At 35.9% G+C, this 16,854-nt stretch overlaps 1 protein-coding gene across 8 annotated transcripts in view; it reads left to right on the forward strand.

Annotated features, from left to right (window-relative positions):
- Positions 1-16,147, forward strand: part of ZBTB44 (zinc finger and BTB domain containing 44) — an 83,345-nt gene extending 67,198 nt beyond the window's left edge. For 5 of the 8 annotated variants that reach the window (XM_017521965.2, XM_037736062.1, XM_017522189.2 and 2 more), the window contains 4 exons: positions 2,701-2,785; positions 7,962-8,125; positions 9,467-9,767; positions 12,293-16,147. In XM_017521965.2, coding sequence (XP_017377454.1) covers positions 2,701-2,785; positions 7,962-8,125; positions 9,467-9,767; positions 12,293-12,575 — 833 coding nt within the window. In that variant the 3' untranslated portion in view covers positions 12,576-16,147. The remainder of the gene's footprint in view (positions 1-2,700; positions 2,786-7,961; positions 8,126-9,466; positions 9,768-12,292) is intronic. The other 3 variants (XM_017522481.2, XM_037736046.1, XM_037736049.1) reach the window with 3 other exon arrangements.
- Positions 16,148-16,854: the final 707 nt, after the last annotated feature.

Below are 16,854 nucleotides of genomic sequence, written 5' to 3' on the forward strand. Positions count from 1 at the left end.
CTCTACAGCATACATAGAATTCTGAAAGTCTATTTTAACTCATTTTAGCTTGGAGTGGCCTTCATTTTAGCTGTTGGTACATTCAGTAGCCATGGGTGAGGGAAAGTTTGCTTTTGCTTTGCATGCTCATTATCCATTGAATTGGGGGATCCATACACTTTAGAATATAGAGATGGATTTGTTTGAAGAAGGACCATCTGCTAGATGTATCTTGTACTCCATTTTAGTTCTTTTCGACCAGCTTTCTAAATAAACGTTTGACGATATTAGTATCAGTGCAAGACAGTGTGGTTTTTATTTTCGCCTTACCAAGAGTCCGTTCTCTCCTAGAAGTAGTATGGACTGCCTGATAGTGAGAAGCGAATATCAGTTAGATCAGTCTTCTTGGTCTGCCCTTACCACAACTCCAGGTGTTTTTTGGCAAGCCTTTGCCTGTAAGCTTTAATATTGTCTATGCTCTGAGTAAGTTCAGAATCCTATAACATAGATCTTTATGTCTCCATGAGACCAAGTCTAAATATTGAGGTTTTTTCCAGTTTTTAATCCCAGGACACATTGAAATGTTAATGGTTAGTTCTCTTTTCTTTAAGGAAAAAAACTGAGAATGGGAAGATACTGACAAGTAAACAGTTCTTTCTTAAAATGTAGCATTATCTGGTTCTCTACCGTACATCTGGCTTAAAAACAAGTCAGAAGGACCCAGGAATAAGTTGCATAAGGAAACATACGGGAAAAGCGTAAATGCCATTTGATAGTAAGAAAAAGAGAAAAACAAAGGACACAGAAATGCTACACATACATCAGAAGGATGGAATGGGGAGGCCAGAAAAAATGGGGGTGCAATTGGGGATGAATGTAAACACACATAATCCTGCCTATTTTCAAAAGCCTCGGAGTATATTCATGTGTTAGAACACAGTATAATAATGAATGTTCTTTATGATTGAGGTGTCATCAAGAAACAAAAAATAAGTTATATTTAGTATGTTTCATTTAAGAAGTCAAGGCAAAATGTAACCCTGTCACAGATTTTCCAGTTCAAATGATTAAATAAAGTTTGAATGCCTTAAAATTTAGTTTTTAAAAAAATTTTATATTTAGGTGGATAATTTACCTGTTTCCTAATGACATCTAATTTAAGTGATCCAAAGAGGGAAACTTAAGTATTAGATTCCAGATTTTCATCAAGAGGAAATTTCATCCTGTATGTTCATTAGCAGATGATATTTATTAAATGTTCACATATATATAGTGGTGTACAAACTGTTACAGTTAGTGCATTTTCATTTTCATTAAAACATTGTAACCAAAAGCTTGTTTGCTATTAAATGACTGAAATTCTGAGAGGCTCAGATTTGTTCATTTGGTGCAATACAGCTAATTCAGGTTCAGTAAAGAAATTGGCAAAGTTCATTACCTAATGAGAATAGGCTAGATTGTTTGATTCTGCTGTTCCACCATATTGTTGTTTAAAAACAACAAATTTTCAGTTTTTAAAAATTCACCTTTAAAGTATTTGAAAAGCTGAAAAGATGGTCAGGAACTGCAAGGTTAACTTGGGGGAGAAAGCCTGGCCCAGGGAGGTAAGTAGATCATCAGAGCACTAAAGTCAGTTTTGCCTTCAAGACATTTGCCAAAACACAAATGGGCTTTGGTTCATCAACTCAGACCAGGAGAAATGAAACTGAAAGCTCAGAGTGTGTAGAAGCTGTAAAGCCTTAGAAAAGTTCCTCCACACATGAGAAAAGCGTGCTCATGTGCATTAAGGATATTCGTAGCAGCATTGTTCTTAATAGCCACAAAGCTGTCCATCAATAGTAAAATGAATAATGATGAAAATTATACAACAGTGAAAATAAACTTTGGTTACATGTAACAAGGATGAGTCCACAATGTTGGAGTAAAGAAGCAAGATAAAAGAATACATGTAGTATGACCTGGTTTATATAAAACAGCCAGACAATGCTAAAAAGCATTGTTTATGGCAAGCCTTGGCAAACTTTCCCTTAAAGGCAAGATGGTAACTATTTTAGATTTAACTGCCACGTGGTCTCTGTTACAACCAAAGCTACTAAACTCTGCCACTGTAGTGCAGAAGTAGCCCTAGTCCAGCCAAAGCTGTGTTCCAGCAAGAACTAATCCCTAGTTTATGGATACTTGTATTCAAGATAAAATTACTTTTTAAAGTAAGGGGATGAGAGAAGGAAAATGATAACCATAAAAAGGTTTTGGAGAAGAGAGGGGTTTATGATCAGGGAAAGATAAATGAGGACTTCCGGGATGCTGGCAGTGCTTTCATGTGGCTTGTGCATGGAGGTTGCCCAGATGTTTATCTATTAAATCCTGTGTAAAAGTTGTACAACAAGTTGTATGTCTTAAATAAGTTTTTAAAAATAAAAATTGTCAGTGTTTCCTTAATTGGTTAATTCAGTGTTGTGTGGATTTTTGTTCGCTTTTGAATTGCACTGCTTTCTGAAATCTGTCAGAAATATTTCTAGAAGAATTTAAATGTTATATTACTATGTGATTTTAAATCACAAACATTTAAAAATATAGAACACTACTATTTTGTATTAATAATTCAGGATGTGAACACTAGATAATATGTTTCAGTGACTTAGATATAATATGGCTTTCAGTTACAATCTTGGCTTTATTTACACGAAAGGATTACAGTTGTCCTCTTTCTCTTACTCACAGGTTCAGTAGATGAAGGCGTTACTGAGGGGTTGCCTACACTTCAAAGCACGTCTAGCACTAATGCTCCTGCGGATGATGACGATCGGTCAGTACTAATATAGCATGTCATTACCTTGTAAGGGTTGTGTTTACAACTCCAAATTCAAGCATTTTATCTCAGAGTTGTGGAAGTTTATTGCAACCTCACTTCAGTATACACACAGAGTAATGAAGTAGCATCATCACATTATAAATTAGAGCACCTATACAAGGCTTTTTTTTTTTTTCCAGCATTTCCTTAACTACCTAGTCCCATTGCATTAAATCGTATGTGTATCAGGTGTTGGCAAACTATGAACCACAGGCCAACTCCAGCCCACCACCTTTATTCGTAAACCAAGTATTATTGGAACACAGCCACGCTCATTTGTTGACATATTGTTTGTGGATGGCAGAGTTGAGTGGTTGAAACAGACTGTATGGTGTGCAGAGTCAGAATGTGTACTGTATGGACTGCTGTGAAAAACGTCTGCCAGAGTCTGATCTGTATACTCATAACTCCCTCCCTGCTTGATATTTCCACATAAATGTATAAAGGGCATTTCACATTGAACAAGGCCAAGATGGAACTCTTGATTTCTAACTCCCTGTCTGAATCCTCCTTCTCCAGCTTTTCTTCCATTTCAGTACACCTCATCATTATCCCTCTAATTTCTCAAGCAGAATCTCTGAGAATTAATGTTTTTCCCTACCAATCTTCATCTCCCCCTTAGTTAATCCTTAAGCAAGTCCTGTCCACTCTGCCTATAAAATATATCCCTGTCTACTTTTCCAGTCTGTACTATAGCCACCCTAGTCTAGGTCACCACCATCTTCTGCCTTGACTACTGCAATAGCCTTCAAATTAGCCTCTGATTTCATTCTTCCCCAATTCTAATCCATTTTCTAAGTAGCAACCAAAATCATCTTTTCTTTTATAATTAAGTCAGATTATGTCACTGGTTTTTGTTGTTTTTTTTTTTAAAAAAAAAAGAAAAAATGAAGGAGAGGAAGAAAGAGAAAGAGGAAGAGGGAGAGAGAACGGGGCTGTTGCTTTATTGCCCAGGCTAGAATGCAGTCTAAAAATGGGTATGCCTGTAATTGTGCTTAATAATAGAGACATGAAAAAAAAATGAGGGAAGAAAATAACAAACAAGCAGCCAACCAGTATTTCATTGAAACCTGTAAATAGGTGTGATGTGGTACTGATAAGAGTGTATATTTTGTGTATTTAAAGTGGAGAGTTCCATAAATGTTAATTAAGTTTACATGTTCCAGATCTGAGTTCAAATCCTGGATATCGTTGTTAATTTTCTGTCTCATAGATCTGTCTAATATTGATGATGAAGTCTCCCACTATTATTGTGTGGGAGACTAAGTCTCTTTATAAGTCTTATATATCTGGGTATTCCTGTATTGGGTGCATATATATTTAGGATCTTTAGCTCTTCTTGTTGCATTGATCCTTTTATCATTATGTAATATCCTTGTTTGCTTCTTTTGATCTTTGTTGCTTTAAAGCAACTTCTGCTTTTTATTTATTTATTTATTTTTGCTCTCCATTTGGTTGGTAAATCTTTCTCCATCCCTTTGTTTTGAGTCTTTGTGTATCCTTGCATGTGAGGTGGGTCTGGATGCAGCATACCGATGGGTTTTGGCTTTTTTTTGCCTGTCTGTGTCTTTGGATTGGGGATTTAGTTGATTTAAATTTAGAATTAATAATAATATATGTGAGTTTAATACTGCCATTTAATGTTAGCTGGCTGCTTTGCCTATTACTTGATGTAAATTCTTGATTATGTTGATGCTCTTTATTTTTTGGTATTTTTTAGAAAGGCTGATACTGGTTGTTCCTTTCTCTGTGTAGTGGTTCTTTCAGAAGCTCTTGTAAAGCAGGCCTGGTGGTGATGAAATCTCTGAGTGCTTGCTTGTTCACAAAAGATTTTATTTTTCCTTCGCTTATGAAACTTAGTTTGGCTGGATGTAAAATTCTGGGTTGAAAGTTCTTTTCTTTAAGGATGTTGAATATTGGTCCCCACTGTCTTCTAGCCTGTAGGGTTTCTGCTGAGAGATCTGCTGTGAGTCTGATAGGCTTCCCTTTATGGGTAACCTGACCTTTCTCTCTGGCTGCCCTCAGTATTTTCTCCCTCATTTCAACCCTGGTGAATCTGGCGATTATGTGCCTTGAGGTTGGTCTTCTTGAGGAATATCTTTGTGGTGTTCTCTGTATTACCTGGAGTTGAATATTGTCCTCCCTTGCTAGATGGGGAAAGTTTTCCTGAATAATATCCTGAAGCGTATTTTCCAGCTTGGATTGGTTCTCTTCATCACATTCAGGTACACCTATCAAGCATAGATTAGGTCTTTTCACATAGTCCCATATTTCTTGGAGACTTTGCTTGTTCCTTTTTATCCTTTTTTCTCTAATCTTGTCTTCTCGTTTTATTTCATTAAGTTGGTCTTCGACTTCTGATATCTTTTCTTCTGCCTGATCGATTCGGCTGTTAAAACTTGTGCATAGTTCACGAAGTTCTCGTGTTGTGTTTGTCAGCTCCATTCACTTATATTCCTCTCTAAATTGTGTATTGTTGTTAACATTTCGTCAATCCTTTTTTCAAAATTCTTAGTTTCTTTGCGTTGGGTTAGAACAAGTTCTTTTTTTTTTTTTTTTTGAGACGGACTTTCGCTCTTGTTACCCAGGCTGGAGTGCAATGGCGCGATCTCGGCTCACCGCAACCTCCGTCTCCTGGGTTCAGGCAATTCTCCTGCCTCAGCCTCCTAAGTAGCTGGGACTACAGGCACGCGCCACCATGCCCAGCTAATTTCTTGTATTTTTAGTAGAGACGGGGTTTCACCATGTTGACCAGGATGGTCTCAATCTGTTGACCTCGTGATCCACCCACCTCGGCCTCCCAAAGTGCTGGGATTACAGGCTTGAGCCACCGCGCCTGGCCCAGAACAAGTTCTTTTAATTCACAGAAGTTTCTTACCATCCACCTTTTGAAGCCTGCTTCTGTTAATGGAACACACTCGTTCTCCATCAGGCCTTGTTCCGTTGCTGATGAGGAACTGTGATCCCCTGTAGAGGGAGAGGCGTTCTGATTTTGGGTATTCTCAGCCTTTTTAGGCTGTTTTCTTCCCTTCTTTATAGATTTATCCATCTGTGGTCTTTATAATTACCGTCTTTATAATTGGGTCTCTGAGTGGACGTCCAACTTGTTGATTCCCGGTGCTAAAATCTGAGCAATCCACTGCGCCGGCCAAAACAGCGGCGTTATGATTGATGGTGCTTTTCTGACACTGCACCAAGAACCGCCGCACCAAGGCAGCAGCAAAACCACCTAGACGGCCACAAGAGTCGCACTGGCGACCCATGGGGCTCCTCCGCTGGGAATCTCCTGGTGTGTGAGCAACAAAAATTCATCTGAAAGTGTGGTGTCCTCTTGTTCTCTGCGCTTTCACTGGGAGCTACAATCCCGAGTTGCTAGTGATCGGCCATCTTGGATCTCTCTCCTATGTCACTGTTTTAAGCTATAGATTCTTAACATTCTTTATTCAAATACCTAAAATCTATAGTCCTTGCTATGCCTTAGAGCTCTACATGAGACGACGTCTGCCAAACTCCTTTCAGACCATTCTCCCCCTTACACTACATTCTAGCCTCATAGATCTTCTTTCATAGTTCCTGGAGTACTGCCTTTGGGCCATTCTGTCACTTTAGGACCTTTGCCAGAAAAGCTTTCTCTCCCAATTTTCACATTGTTGGCTCTAGATTCTTGACCTTCAGATTACTGTCTTGGTATCAGTTCTCAAGGAGACTTTTCCTGACCACCAGTCTCAAGCAGCACCCAATCACTCTTAAATCCTTCTAATTTAATTATCTGCTCTGATAATTTCCTTGATTATTATCTGTGTCTCACCCACTGAATGTAGACTCTACTGAATGATTACATTCTTCCTCAGAGAAGGTCCAGGACGATCTTAAAAACGGTATTTGTTGAAAACTTGAAGGATTCTCACGGGACTCAAACCAGGTTCATTTTTCTTGGATAGCTAAACCTAGTAGGGAGGTTATGAACTGGAATCGTTTGAATGGATTAATGAAAGCATAAACAGCAATGTGCCTAGTCTCCTTAATTTCAGGTATTAATCGGGTTGTTTGTTCTGTGTTAGATACTGTGCTGCATGGTAGAAATTTAGAGATGAAATATGCAGCCCCTTTCCTTAAGGAGCTCAATCGATTTTGGAGGAAGGATAAGGATTGAAGGTAGACAAACAGATCATCATAAGTGATCTGCAGAGCTCTGTTGCCCTGCATAGGAGGATGCCTACCTAAACCACTGATAAGTCAAAGAAGGCTTCCAGGAGGAGCATGTGACTTCCTAGCTACATTTCGTAAAATGAGTAGGTGTATGGTATAGGGTATGTTTGGGGAGTATGACAAGAAATGAGGCTAAAAAGGCATAGAAAGTTCATATCATGAGGAATCATCTATACCTTGCAAAAGGGTTTGATTTTATTCTGAAGATAACAGCCATTGTAGAATTTTAGACAAGGGACTGATTTGATCAGAACACTATGATGCAGTGAAAGGATGGATTAGAGGAGTGTGGAGCTAAATGGAGAGAGTTATTAATTCAGGCTTGTATTAATGAAGGCCTAAATTTCAGAAGTGGTTAGAAGAAAAGGATTGTTAAGATTAAGGACATTTAAGGTAAAATAGTTGATATGTTCTGTGGTCGTGTGTCCATGTTTAACCAAGATAGGCATTCTGGGCCGGGCGCGGTGGCTCACACCCGTAATCTCAGCACTTTGGGAGGCCAAGGTGGGCAGATCACCTGAGGTCAGCAGTTTGAGACCAGCCTGGTCAGTATAGTGAAAACTTGTCTCTAATAAAATACAAAAATTAGCCGGGTATAGTGGCACATGCCTATAATCCCAACTATGAGGGAGACTAAAGCAGGAGAATCACTTGAGCCTGGGAGGCGGAGATTGCACCAAGATCACACCACTGCACTCCATCCTGGGTGACAGAGCGCGACTCTGTCTCAAAAAAACAAAAGTGTTCTGGACTGTAACTTTATTTTTCATGTTGTTAAAGTAAAATTTGCAATCTAACAGTTAAACTGTTTCAAAAAGTCTTTTAAGTGTTTTATCTTTTTTTATTTAAAATTGACCTATAGCAGTGTTTATTCAGTTTAAAAATCAGAGCCTGGTTGCCTTCTTTGGTCTGTTTTTTTTAGATTGGAAAATGTTCAGTATCCCTACCAACTCTACATTGCTCCTTCTACCAGCAGTACAGAACGACCAAGTCCAAATGGTCCAGACAGACCTTTTCAGTGTCCAACCTGCGGGGTGCGATTCACCCGTATTCAGAACCTAAAACAGCACATGCTCATCCACTCAGGTAATGTCACCTTCCCTGTTGTTGCATAAGTAAACATTCTGAAACATTTTATTTTGGAGTCCCAGTTAAAATAGAAAACAGGTGCTTCTGAGTTTAAAAAAGAAAAAAAACTCTGGGAAATCAAATGAAAACAGAATAGCTAAGGTTTATTGCTGAAATGGTGCAGTGTCAGAAAGTTGTTTGCCATGGGTGTTAAGTATTCTGATTGAAAGAACCTAAGGTGATATGGAGTGAGTAATTTGTAAATAAAAAGACATATTAGGTGTGCACATAGAGGTGAGATAAACAAGTGCAAACAGAGATGGTAAAGCAAATAAGGTTAAAAGGGTCAATGTGGGTGTTCTTTGTGCTGTTTTTCTTATAACGTCTCTGTAAGTTTGAAATTATTCCCAAATAAAAGGTGCGTTTAAAATATATTTTCTTGCTAATTTACTTTCAATTCTACAGCCTCAAATCTCCGTGTTCCCTGATGAGTCAGCTTTGTAGTTTGTATATTTTTAAAACGTAAGAGAGATTTTGGATAGATGAATAGAAGGGATTTGAAACTTTAGTTCAATAATCACATAAAGGCAACAGGATTCTTGTGGGTAAAACACTGACCTCTGATGAGTAAGAGGTCTTTGCTGCTGTTTTCAGCTGTGTGAGTTATTATCTCACTTCCCTCTTCTGTAGCTAGGTCTTATAGTCCCTGGCCTAGCACCAATTCTCTGTGACTTTGTTCAATCAGCAGATTGTGTTTTGAAAGGTTTTAAAATTTTTTCCCCAAAAAACTGTGATAATGAATTTGAGGAGACTATTAATATACTTTATAACTTATTTATTTCTAGCAATATTACATCAGATTACCCCCAAAAAAGCATTATATCAAATGATGGTTCTGTCTTGCTCATTACATTCAGAGATGTTGGAAGTGTTCTTTCTTCTTCTCGTTTCTCTGTGAGATAGGGAACAGAGAGTAGGTCCTGATGATTTTCACATCTTTTCAAACAAACCTTTCTAATGAAATGAAATAATACATGCTGTTACATGGAGATTTGGGTTCTGTCTACATACTGTAGTTAAATTGTGTTTTGAAGTTAGTAAAATAGATGATTTAGAAAAGTATTCAAAAATCATCTTCAGTAGACATTACCTAGTTTGCCTCCCCTGCTGCCTTTTTTTCTTTTCATTTTTAAGCACTTTTCAAATTCTGCACATTTTCAAATTAGAATATGTTTTTGCTGGTAATTTTTGTCTTTTCAAATGATCTGTTGCTACAGAAATAAAATTAACAGATTTGTAAGGTTTATGACTTTTCAGTTTAATTTTTGTTTTTAGATTATATTTTGTTTTTCTTTATAGGAATTAAACCATTTCAGTGTGACCGCTGTGGGAAAAAGTTCACCAGGGCTTACTCGCTAAAGATGCATCGCCTAAAGCATGAAGGTAAACGCTGTTTCCGGTGCCAGATATGTAGTGCCACTTTCACTTCCTTCGGGGAATATAAACACCACATGAGGGTTTCCCGGCACATTATCCGCAAGCCTCGGATTTACGAGTGCAAAACATGTGGCGCCATGTTCACCAACTCTGGAAATTTAATCGTGCACCTGAGGAGTCTGAACCATGAAGCATCAGAGCTAGCAAACTACTTCCAGAGCAGGTGAGGTGCACAACGAAAACCCAACCAGGAAAACTGCTTTCTAAACTCTCTTTTCCTGCTTTTAGGGCAGCCTGCTGTGTTTTTACATCAGGTTGCCAGCTAGTCACTCACATTCGTTATAAATCCCCACTATTCATACTCTAAACTCCTGATCTGATAAAATTTTGCTGAGTCTTCTAAGTATATAAAATTATAAATATTTTATAGTTGGTATTAAAAATATTTTCCTGTAGAAATAGACTACTTGTCCTCTTGAGAGATTTTTTAAATAATATAAGGTTTAAGTAATTCTGTAATGGATCTTAAATAGATCTTATTGGAAATTTTACCATGTCAGATGATACTTAGTGATACTAGATTACTTCAGACTCTAGATGTTAGTAAAATTCTTGACCACTTCTCTCTATTTAAAAAAATCTATATAAAGGAATATCCATTGGCCAGTAAGAAAAGTTTCAACAGTAACTATAATGGGTGTGATGGTTTAGATTTCATGAAGTCATTCCTGTTTTCATTCAGTTTAGAGTTCTATTTTTTTATAATAGAATTACCTTTCCGATATATAGCACATCCAAGGAAATCAGGCTCTAGTTCTAGTTCTGCCACTAACTGCTGTTGATTAAACATGTCACTTTACAGGTGAAAAAGCTTGAAATTTAGAGAAAATGTAAGCTTTAAACTATGGTTTCTAAGTTCTCCTCTAGATATAAAACTGTTGTTTTAAATCATTTATAAGAATTATACTTCTGTAGGAATCCTTAGTTTCTCATAAAATGAAATTTTTACAAATCTTTACCTTTTTTTTTTTTTGAGACAGAGTCTCACTCTATCCCCCAGGCTGGAATGCAGTGGCACAATTTCGTCTTACGACAACCTCAGCCTCCTGAATAACCTGGATTACAGGCACCCACCACCAAACCTAGCTAATTTTTGTATTTTTAGTCAAGATGTGGTTTCACCATGTTGGCCAGTTTAGTCTTGAACTCCTGACCTCAAGTGGTCCGCCCACCTTAGCCTCTCAAAGTGCTGGGATAACAGGTGTGAGCCACCATGCCCAGGCCAATTCTTTACATTTTTAATACCTTTATTTTTAAAACCTTTTAATTGAATACATGGGGTCTTGCATTGTTGCCTAGGCTGGAGTGCAGTGGCTATTCACAGGCACAATCATAGTGCACTCCTGGGGTCAAGCAGTTCTCCTGCTGGGCTACCACACCTGACTTAAAACCTTATTATTTTTATCTATTTATTTTTTTGTGGAACAAAATATCCTCTTGATATCCAAAAAACCTTATTTTTAAACAAATTCCAAATTATTCCTGCATAGATTTTGTTTTTCTCCTCAAATCAAACATTCATTTTATTTAATGCAGTCATCTCTAATTCTGAATGTGTGGTTGCCATCTCACTAAACCTTAGATTATACATAATCATATTAAACATAGTTTGCTTGGGACTAAAATAGTGTTCCTGTTAACTACTCCTGTTATCTTTAGCTTCCCTGTACAGAAGCCTGTATTCTCCACTCTTCTCTAACACCTGAAGTCTTCTTAGAAAATATAACATAGGGCATTCTAAATTGCTTTCCAGATGAACAGATTTTAATTTTTTATTAATACTGAACAATAAAATTATAAAATAAACTTATCAAGTCTAATTACATATATTATTGACAATTTTGGTATAATGAAATTTTCAGTTCAGTAATAAGATTTAAATAATGCCTCTAAGATAAGAGTTATTTTACATGCTTGGTTTCAACTACCAAAATATGCTTATAAGTAGAAAATTTAGGAAATACAGAAAAGTATAAGGAAGAAATTTAAAATCTTTTCTGATCTCATTATTTAAGGAAAATAGCCACTGTTTTAGTATATTTTACTGTCCATGTTTTCTGTGGGTATCAATAATTAAATACTTTTTGAGGATTAACACATAGCCAATCTCAAGGCATTCATTTCCAAATTCTGATTCAAAGATAATTTATTTTCATATACCAAATGTAATAGCAAGATACACATACATTATTTTCTACATTTCACAACTCTGTATAGTAGATTATGTATCAGGTCACTTATGCATAAGGACTTAATTTCTTAACTAATGTCAAGTTTAATAATATAAAGCTAGCTTTATATGTCTGTTACTCAGTATATAATCAAGAAAAGTTAAGCATTAAAGTTACTCAGATGATCTTTGTTTAAGTGAGCATCCTACATTTGTTTTGTAGATGGAAACTCCTCTGCATAGAACAAGAAAGGTGGTAGGGTGTCCAGAGGTATAATAAAAGTGATAATCTGATGTATTGGTGGTAGGGGAGATTGATACATTTTGGTTTTACTGGATGTTTTGGTTCATATTTAGGAAAGTTTATAAGTTGAAAGTTCCTGAGTTTTAATCTTCACTGAAGAATTAGTGAAATGAAAAGTCCCAATTTTGTTGTATAAATCAGAGCTTTTTATTGTTGCTTATCCATTACTGTTTTGAAAATTAATTCCGTATTTCATCCTTTGCCTCTTATCTAGTGATTTCCTAGTGCCGGACTACTTAAACCAGGAACAAGAAGAGACCCTTGTTCAATATGATCTTGGAGAACACGGTTTTGAAAGCAACTCCTCTGTTCAAATGCCTGTAATTTCGCAGGTCTCCTCGACCCAGAATTGTGAAAGCACTTTTCCCTTGGGGTCTCTTGGTGGGCTGGCAGAAAAAGAGGAAGAAGTGCCCGAGCAGCCAAAGACCAGTGCTTGTGCCGAGGCAACCAGAGATGACCCCCCAAAGTCAGAGCTGTCTTCTATAACTATTGAGTAATTTTGTGATTTGGCTTCATTTTTGTTTTTTGGAAAGTGCCTGTGCTTGGTCTTGTACATTTAAATTAAATTTAATTTTTTAAACAAAAAAAGCTGGGCAGCAGGGGAGGGGGAGATTGGGAAAGAATTTCCCTTTTTACTTTCTGAGCCCTGAAACTAATTTTATTTTTCATAAATGAGAGATTGCTTCTGTAAGTACACAATAACATGATATTGAAACAGAAACTACGAGACTTAAGGAGAACTGGTTGACTTAAAACATTCATACACCAGTTTCCTCTATTGTTAAAAGTAGGCTAACAACACATCATTAGCTAGAGAGGAAATCAGATGATTATTGACCTTCTTGAGATGAAAAAGTACACAAGAAACTACTAAACAGTTTGACAAATGGCCTGAATAGATACTTACTGCTGTACACAGAATGTTGTATAATATTTTGTAAAGCCTGTTGTTTCTGGAAGTATTTATGGTAAGCTTTCTTAAAAATTATTAGGGTAAATACTTCCGAAATCCAGCATACTTTTTTCTTTAAAGCCTTGTCATTTCTATTATGTTTTTTCCTGGTGAAATTTTGGTACTGCAGTGGGCATTCTCTGTACCTTTATAGTACCACTCCAAAGGCAAAGAACTATGATTGACAACAGTCAAGCTGTGGATGAAATGACCAGGAATGGAGAGTGAAGTATGTAAATCTCAGCTTCATAGGAACTTTTCATATTGCTTTTCTGACTAAAATTGCTGTTTACCTGGTCTCTGAATGTTAACGTCTAATTTAAGTCATTGCCCAAATCAGTTAATCAGTTTTCCTCTTGCCCCATCAATATGTTCTCTTGCATATATTGGCCTGCTGCCATATAAATTAAAATGTTAGAGATATTCTATATTTTACATATAGGTTGATGTGTTGTTGGGGATGTTTTTGTTGTGCTCTTTTGGATGTAATAAAGAATTCTCTATTGAGGCTATATTCTATTTTTTCCTTTTTTTTTTTTTTTAAAGAGGGTGGCATCTCACTCTGTTGCTCAGGCTGGAAGTGTAGTGGCTCAGTCATAGCTCACTGCAGATTCAAACTCCTGGGCTCAGGCGATTCTCCTGCCTCAGCCTCTTGAGTAGCTAGAATTATAGGCATGCTCCACCACACCTGGCTAATTTTATTTTTATTTTTTATAGAGATGAGATCTCACTATGCTGCCCAGGCTGGTCTTGAACTCCTAGGTCAAGTGATCCTCCTCCCTTGGCCTCCCAAACTGCTAGGATCACTGCAGCTGGCCAAGGCTACATTCTTAACCCAACTAGATTGTTTACCAAATCCCATATGACAGCAATACATTGTCTTTACATATTTTTAGACATTGCAAAGTTATTTAAAGCAATTACTATAGTTTTTACACAATGTAGGCAGCAATGTAAAAGATGAGAATAGGCTGTAAGATTTTCATCTATGACTCATAAATCTGGGAGAAAAAATTGTTAATACTAATGAGAAACTGAAAACCTTAAAGCAATGAATATTACCATTTCTGCTGCTAAAAATATGAAATTTTTTGGTGTGTAGTTGAAATTTTTATGATTCTCTAGACTTGGGTATACTTTTTATCTGGTGCCATTAAAGCATCTCCAATATTTATCCTAAATATTTGTAAGTCCGTGAACAGTGAACATTTGAATAAGTTTCTGTGTAGATACCCAAAGTTTAATAATTATGAGACCACCTGATTTGATTAGAAAAGAGACAGAAAATACAGCTCTTTAGTCAACACAAGATCTGAATTTTGTTCAGGTTCTAAACCATACCAAATGTATATATTTTTAATTAAAGTGATTTGTTTCAGTTTTAGAAATTGGCTAATTCTGTAATTTTTTCCCAAAAAAAAAGAAAGGAAAAGGAAATTACATTTTTTTAGGATTGTTTTAGGTTAAGATTGTCTCTGCCCATATTCTGCAGTCCTTAACTTGTTTTCAGCTCTTTACCCCACTCATGGACTTGTTTTTACCCATTTGCTCTCAAACATAGGTGTGTTACCTTCAGGAGAATCAACATACACAGGTTATGATAGGCTTCCACCATTTATGCTTCTTTACTGATGGGTTGAATTACTTTCTGCAGCAAACTGTAATACTTCATGTAATACTGCTGTTTCTCAACTGGAAAGGTCAGGAATTTTTATTTTAATGTCACATTGTGGTCTTTGAAAACTGTCGTGCCTACCAATAGATAAATCTCAAAATTAATTTTAAAATCTATATTGACAAGAATAGGTAAAATTATAATCAGGAATTATTGTTACTCTTAGTTGCAAGAGGTTATTTGTTTTTGAAAGAGCAAGACGAAAGGGGGGGGAAGGAAAGAAGAATAAAGAAGATAAATGTATAACAATTGTTTGCAGATTTATTGGTTACAAGTGTTTTGTTTTTTAGCTCATTCCCTACCTTGAAAACTTTAAGAGAGCCAAGCACAATTTTGGTAGTTGTAAGATACTCTGTTTTCTCAGAATGAAGGATTACCCATCACTGGGTATTCTTTCCCAAGTAGAAATTTTAGGTTTTCATTGGTAATTATAAATGGTCAGGTTTTATGGGAAATCTAAAAATACTGTAAAAATGCAGATCTGGTTAGTTGTCTCTTGCCCAGATCTTACCAATACCAGTAACTAACCAGTACTTAACATAAAATGATACAAAGGCCTTTTTCTATTTCAGTGAGAGTCTACATTTTTCTTGATATATGTACTTTAAGGATACTGGATCTGTTTTATGAAACAAATTTGCAAGGGATAATTGTATATATAGTGGTATTTAGATTTATTTCAAATTCATCTTAGAAAGGGATGCCTAGATGCATAATTTTTACCAGGACATATTGAAAATATTGCAAAGAGCCAGCTATATTATCCCATTCATTAGAAATTACAAATGTAACTAAACATAAATATTCCAGTTTAGAGTACTTAAACATAGCTATCTTTCTTAAGGCCAGGAAGGTAACTTTGTGGTATCTAAAGGGCTTAAATTTCAGAATGCAGAATAAGTTGCCTTTTTAAAACCAAGCATTTTATACAAGAGCTTTTATTTTCACTTTTTTAACTACCAAATAGGTATGATGTACTTTAGAAGTAAACAAAGATGTTCACCCATGATAATAGATGTTAAAGCTCCTGCAGTTCTCTTCATAAAGGGTATATTCTAATAGTGGAAGCATCTAGCATGTCAGTGATTTCATCTAATTCAGAAGCAAAGGGATTAATATTGGTCTTTTTTTTTTTTTTTTGGCATTTTAAGTTTTATATAAATGGATGCAGATGGAGATTATCACCCACAAATATATTTAAATAGATTTTTCTTAATTTGAATTTCAGGTAATCTTTTTATTTCAAGTAATTAGTTATGCATTGAGTTACATTGCCAGTTTTGTTTTTTTAAGTTCTCAATTTCAGTAAGACAAAATATACTAAAATGTTTAAATAGCCTCATTCAGTCTTGCATTTTGACATTTCAACAACCATTCTGGCTTACAGTAATTAGGTCCCCTGTTATGACACATGCCCTTTAGTCTTAAAAACTAGCAAAAAACCTTTCATTTTGTTAAAATACTTTACCAAATGAAATAAACTAGTCAACACATCTAATGTCCATAATTATTGGTAACTTAACCAGTAGGCTGGTTCAGGAGACTCTCCAGGTTAAGAATGGTTCCCTTGGGAGCCTTTGGAAGCTGTATTAAATCTTTCAGTCTTTTCTTCTTTTATTCTTTTCATCTAAATAGAGGCCAGTTATCTATTTTAGCAGCTTTTGCCTTGAAGATTCTCAGATTATGTTTTTAGTCCCTTTTAGCTTTAATAGTCCTTGAAAAATACATTACTATATAATACAATGGCAATTCTATAACAGAGAATTGTTTTTATTACTTGAAGAATGAATAATCCTAAAATTTTAATATTTCAACTGAAAGAAGTTTGAGATTTGTGGAATTGATGAACAAAAGAATTAGAAACTTTTTACTGTTTCACTCATCTGCAAAGTATGAAGTTGTATTTCTGAAATACACATCCAAGTGAACGAGAATTTAAAATTTTCTCAATATTAATATTATTAACATATTAACTGGGGGAAAAAAGCTAGTGTGAAGTTTACAGTTAGAAGAAACAGACCCAAAGTTGCCAAAGGGTAATAAATAAATGTAGTTTTCACTGTAAGTTATTAATGTGAGATGCTTTATTTGTAATATATTTAGATTTTGAAGGTTATTGAGAGACAAATGTATAAAAGCTAAATTTTCT

This window comes from Cebus imitator, unplaced genomic scaffold (genome assembly GCF_001604975.1).
Source record: "Cebus imitator isolate Cc_AM_T3 unplaced genomic scaffold, Cebus_imitator-1.0 Scaffold0, whole genome shotgun sequence".
NCBI lineage: Eukaryota > Metazoa > Chordata > Mammalia > Primates > Cebidae > Cebus > Cebus imitator.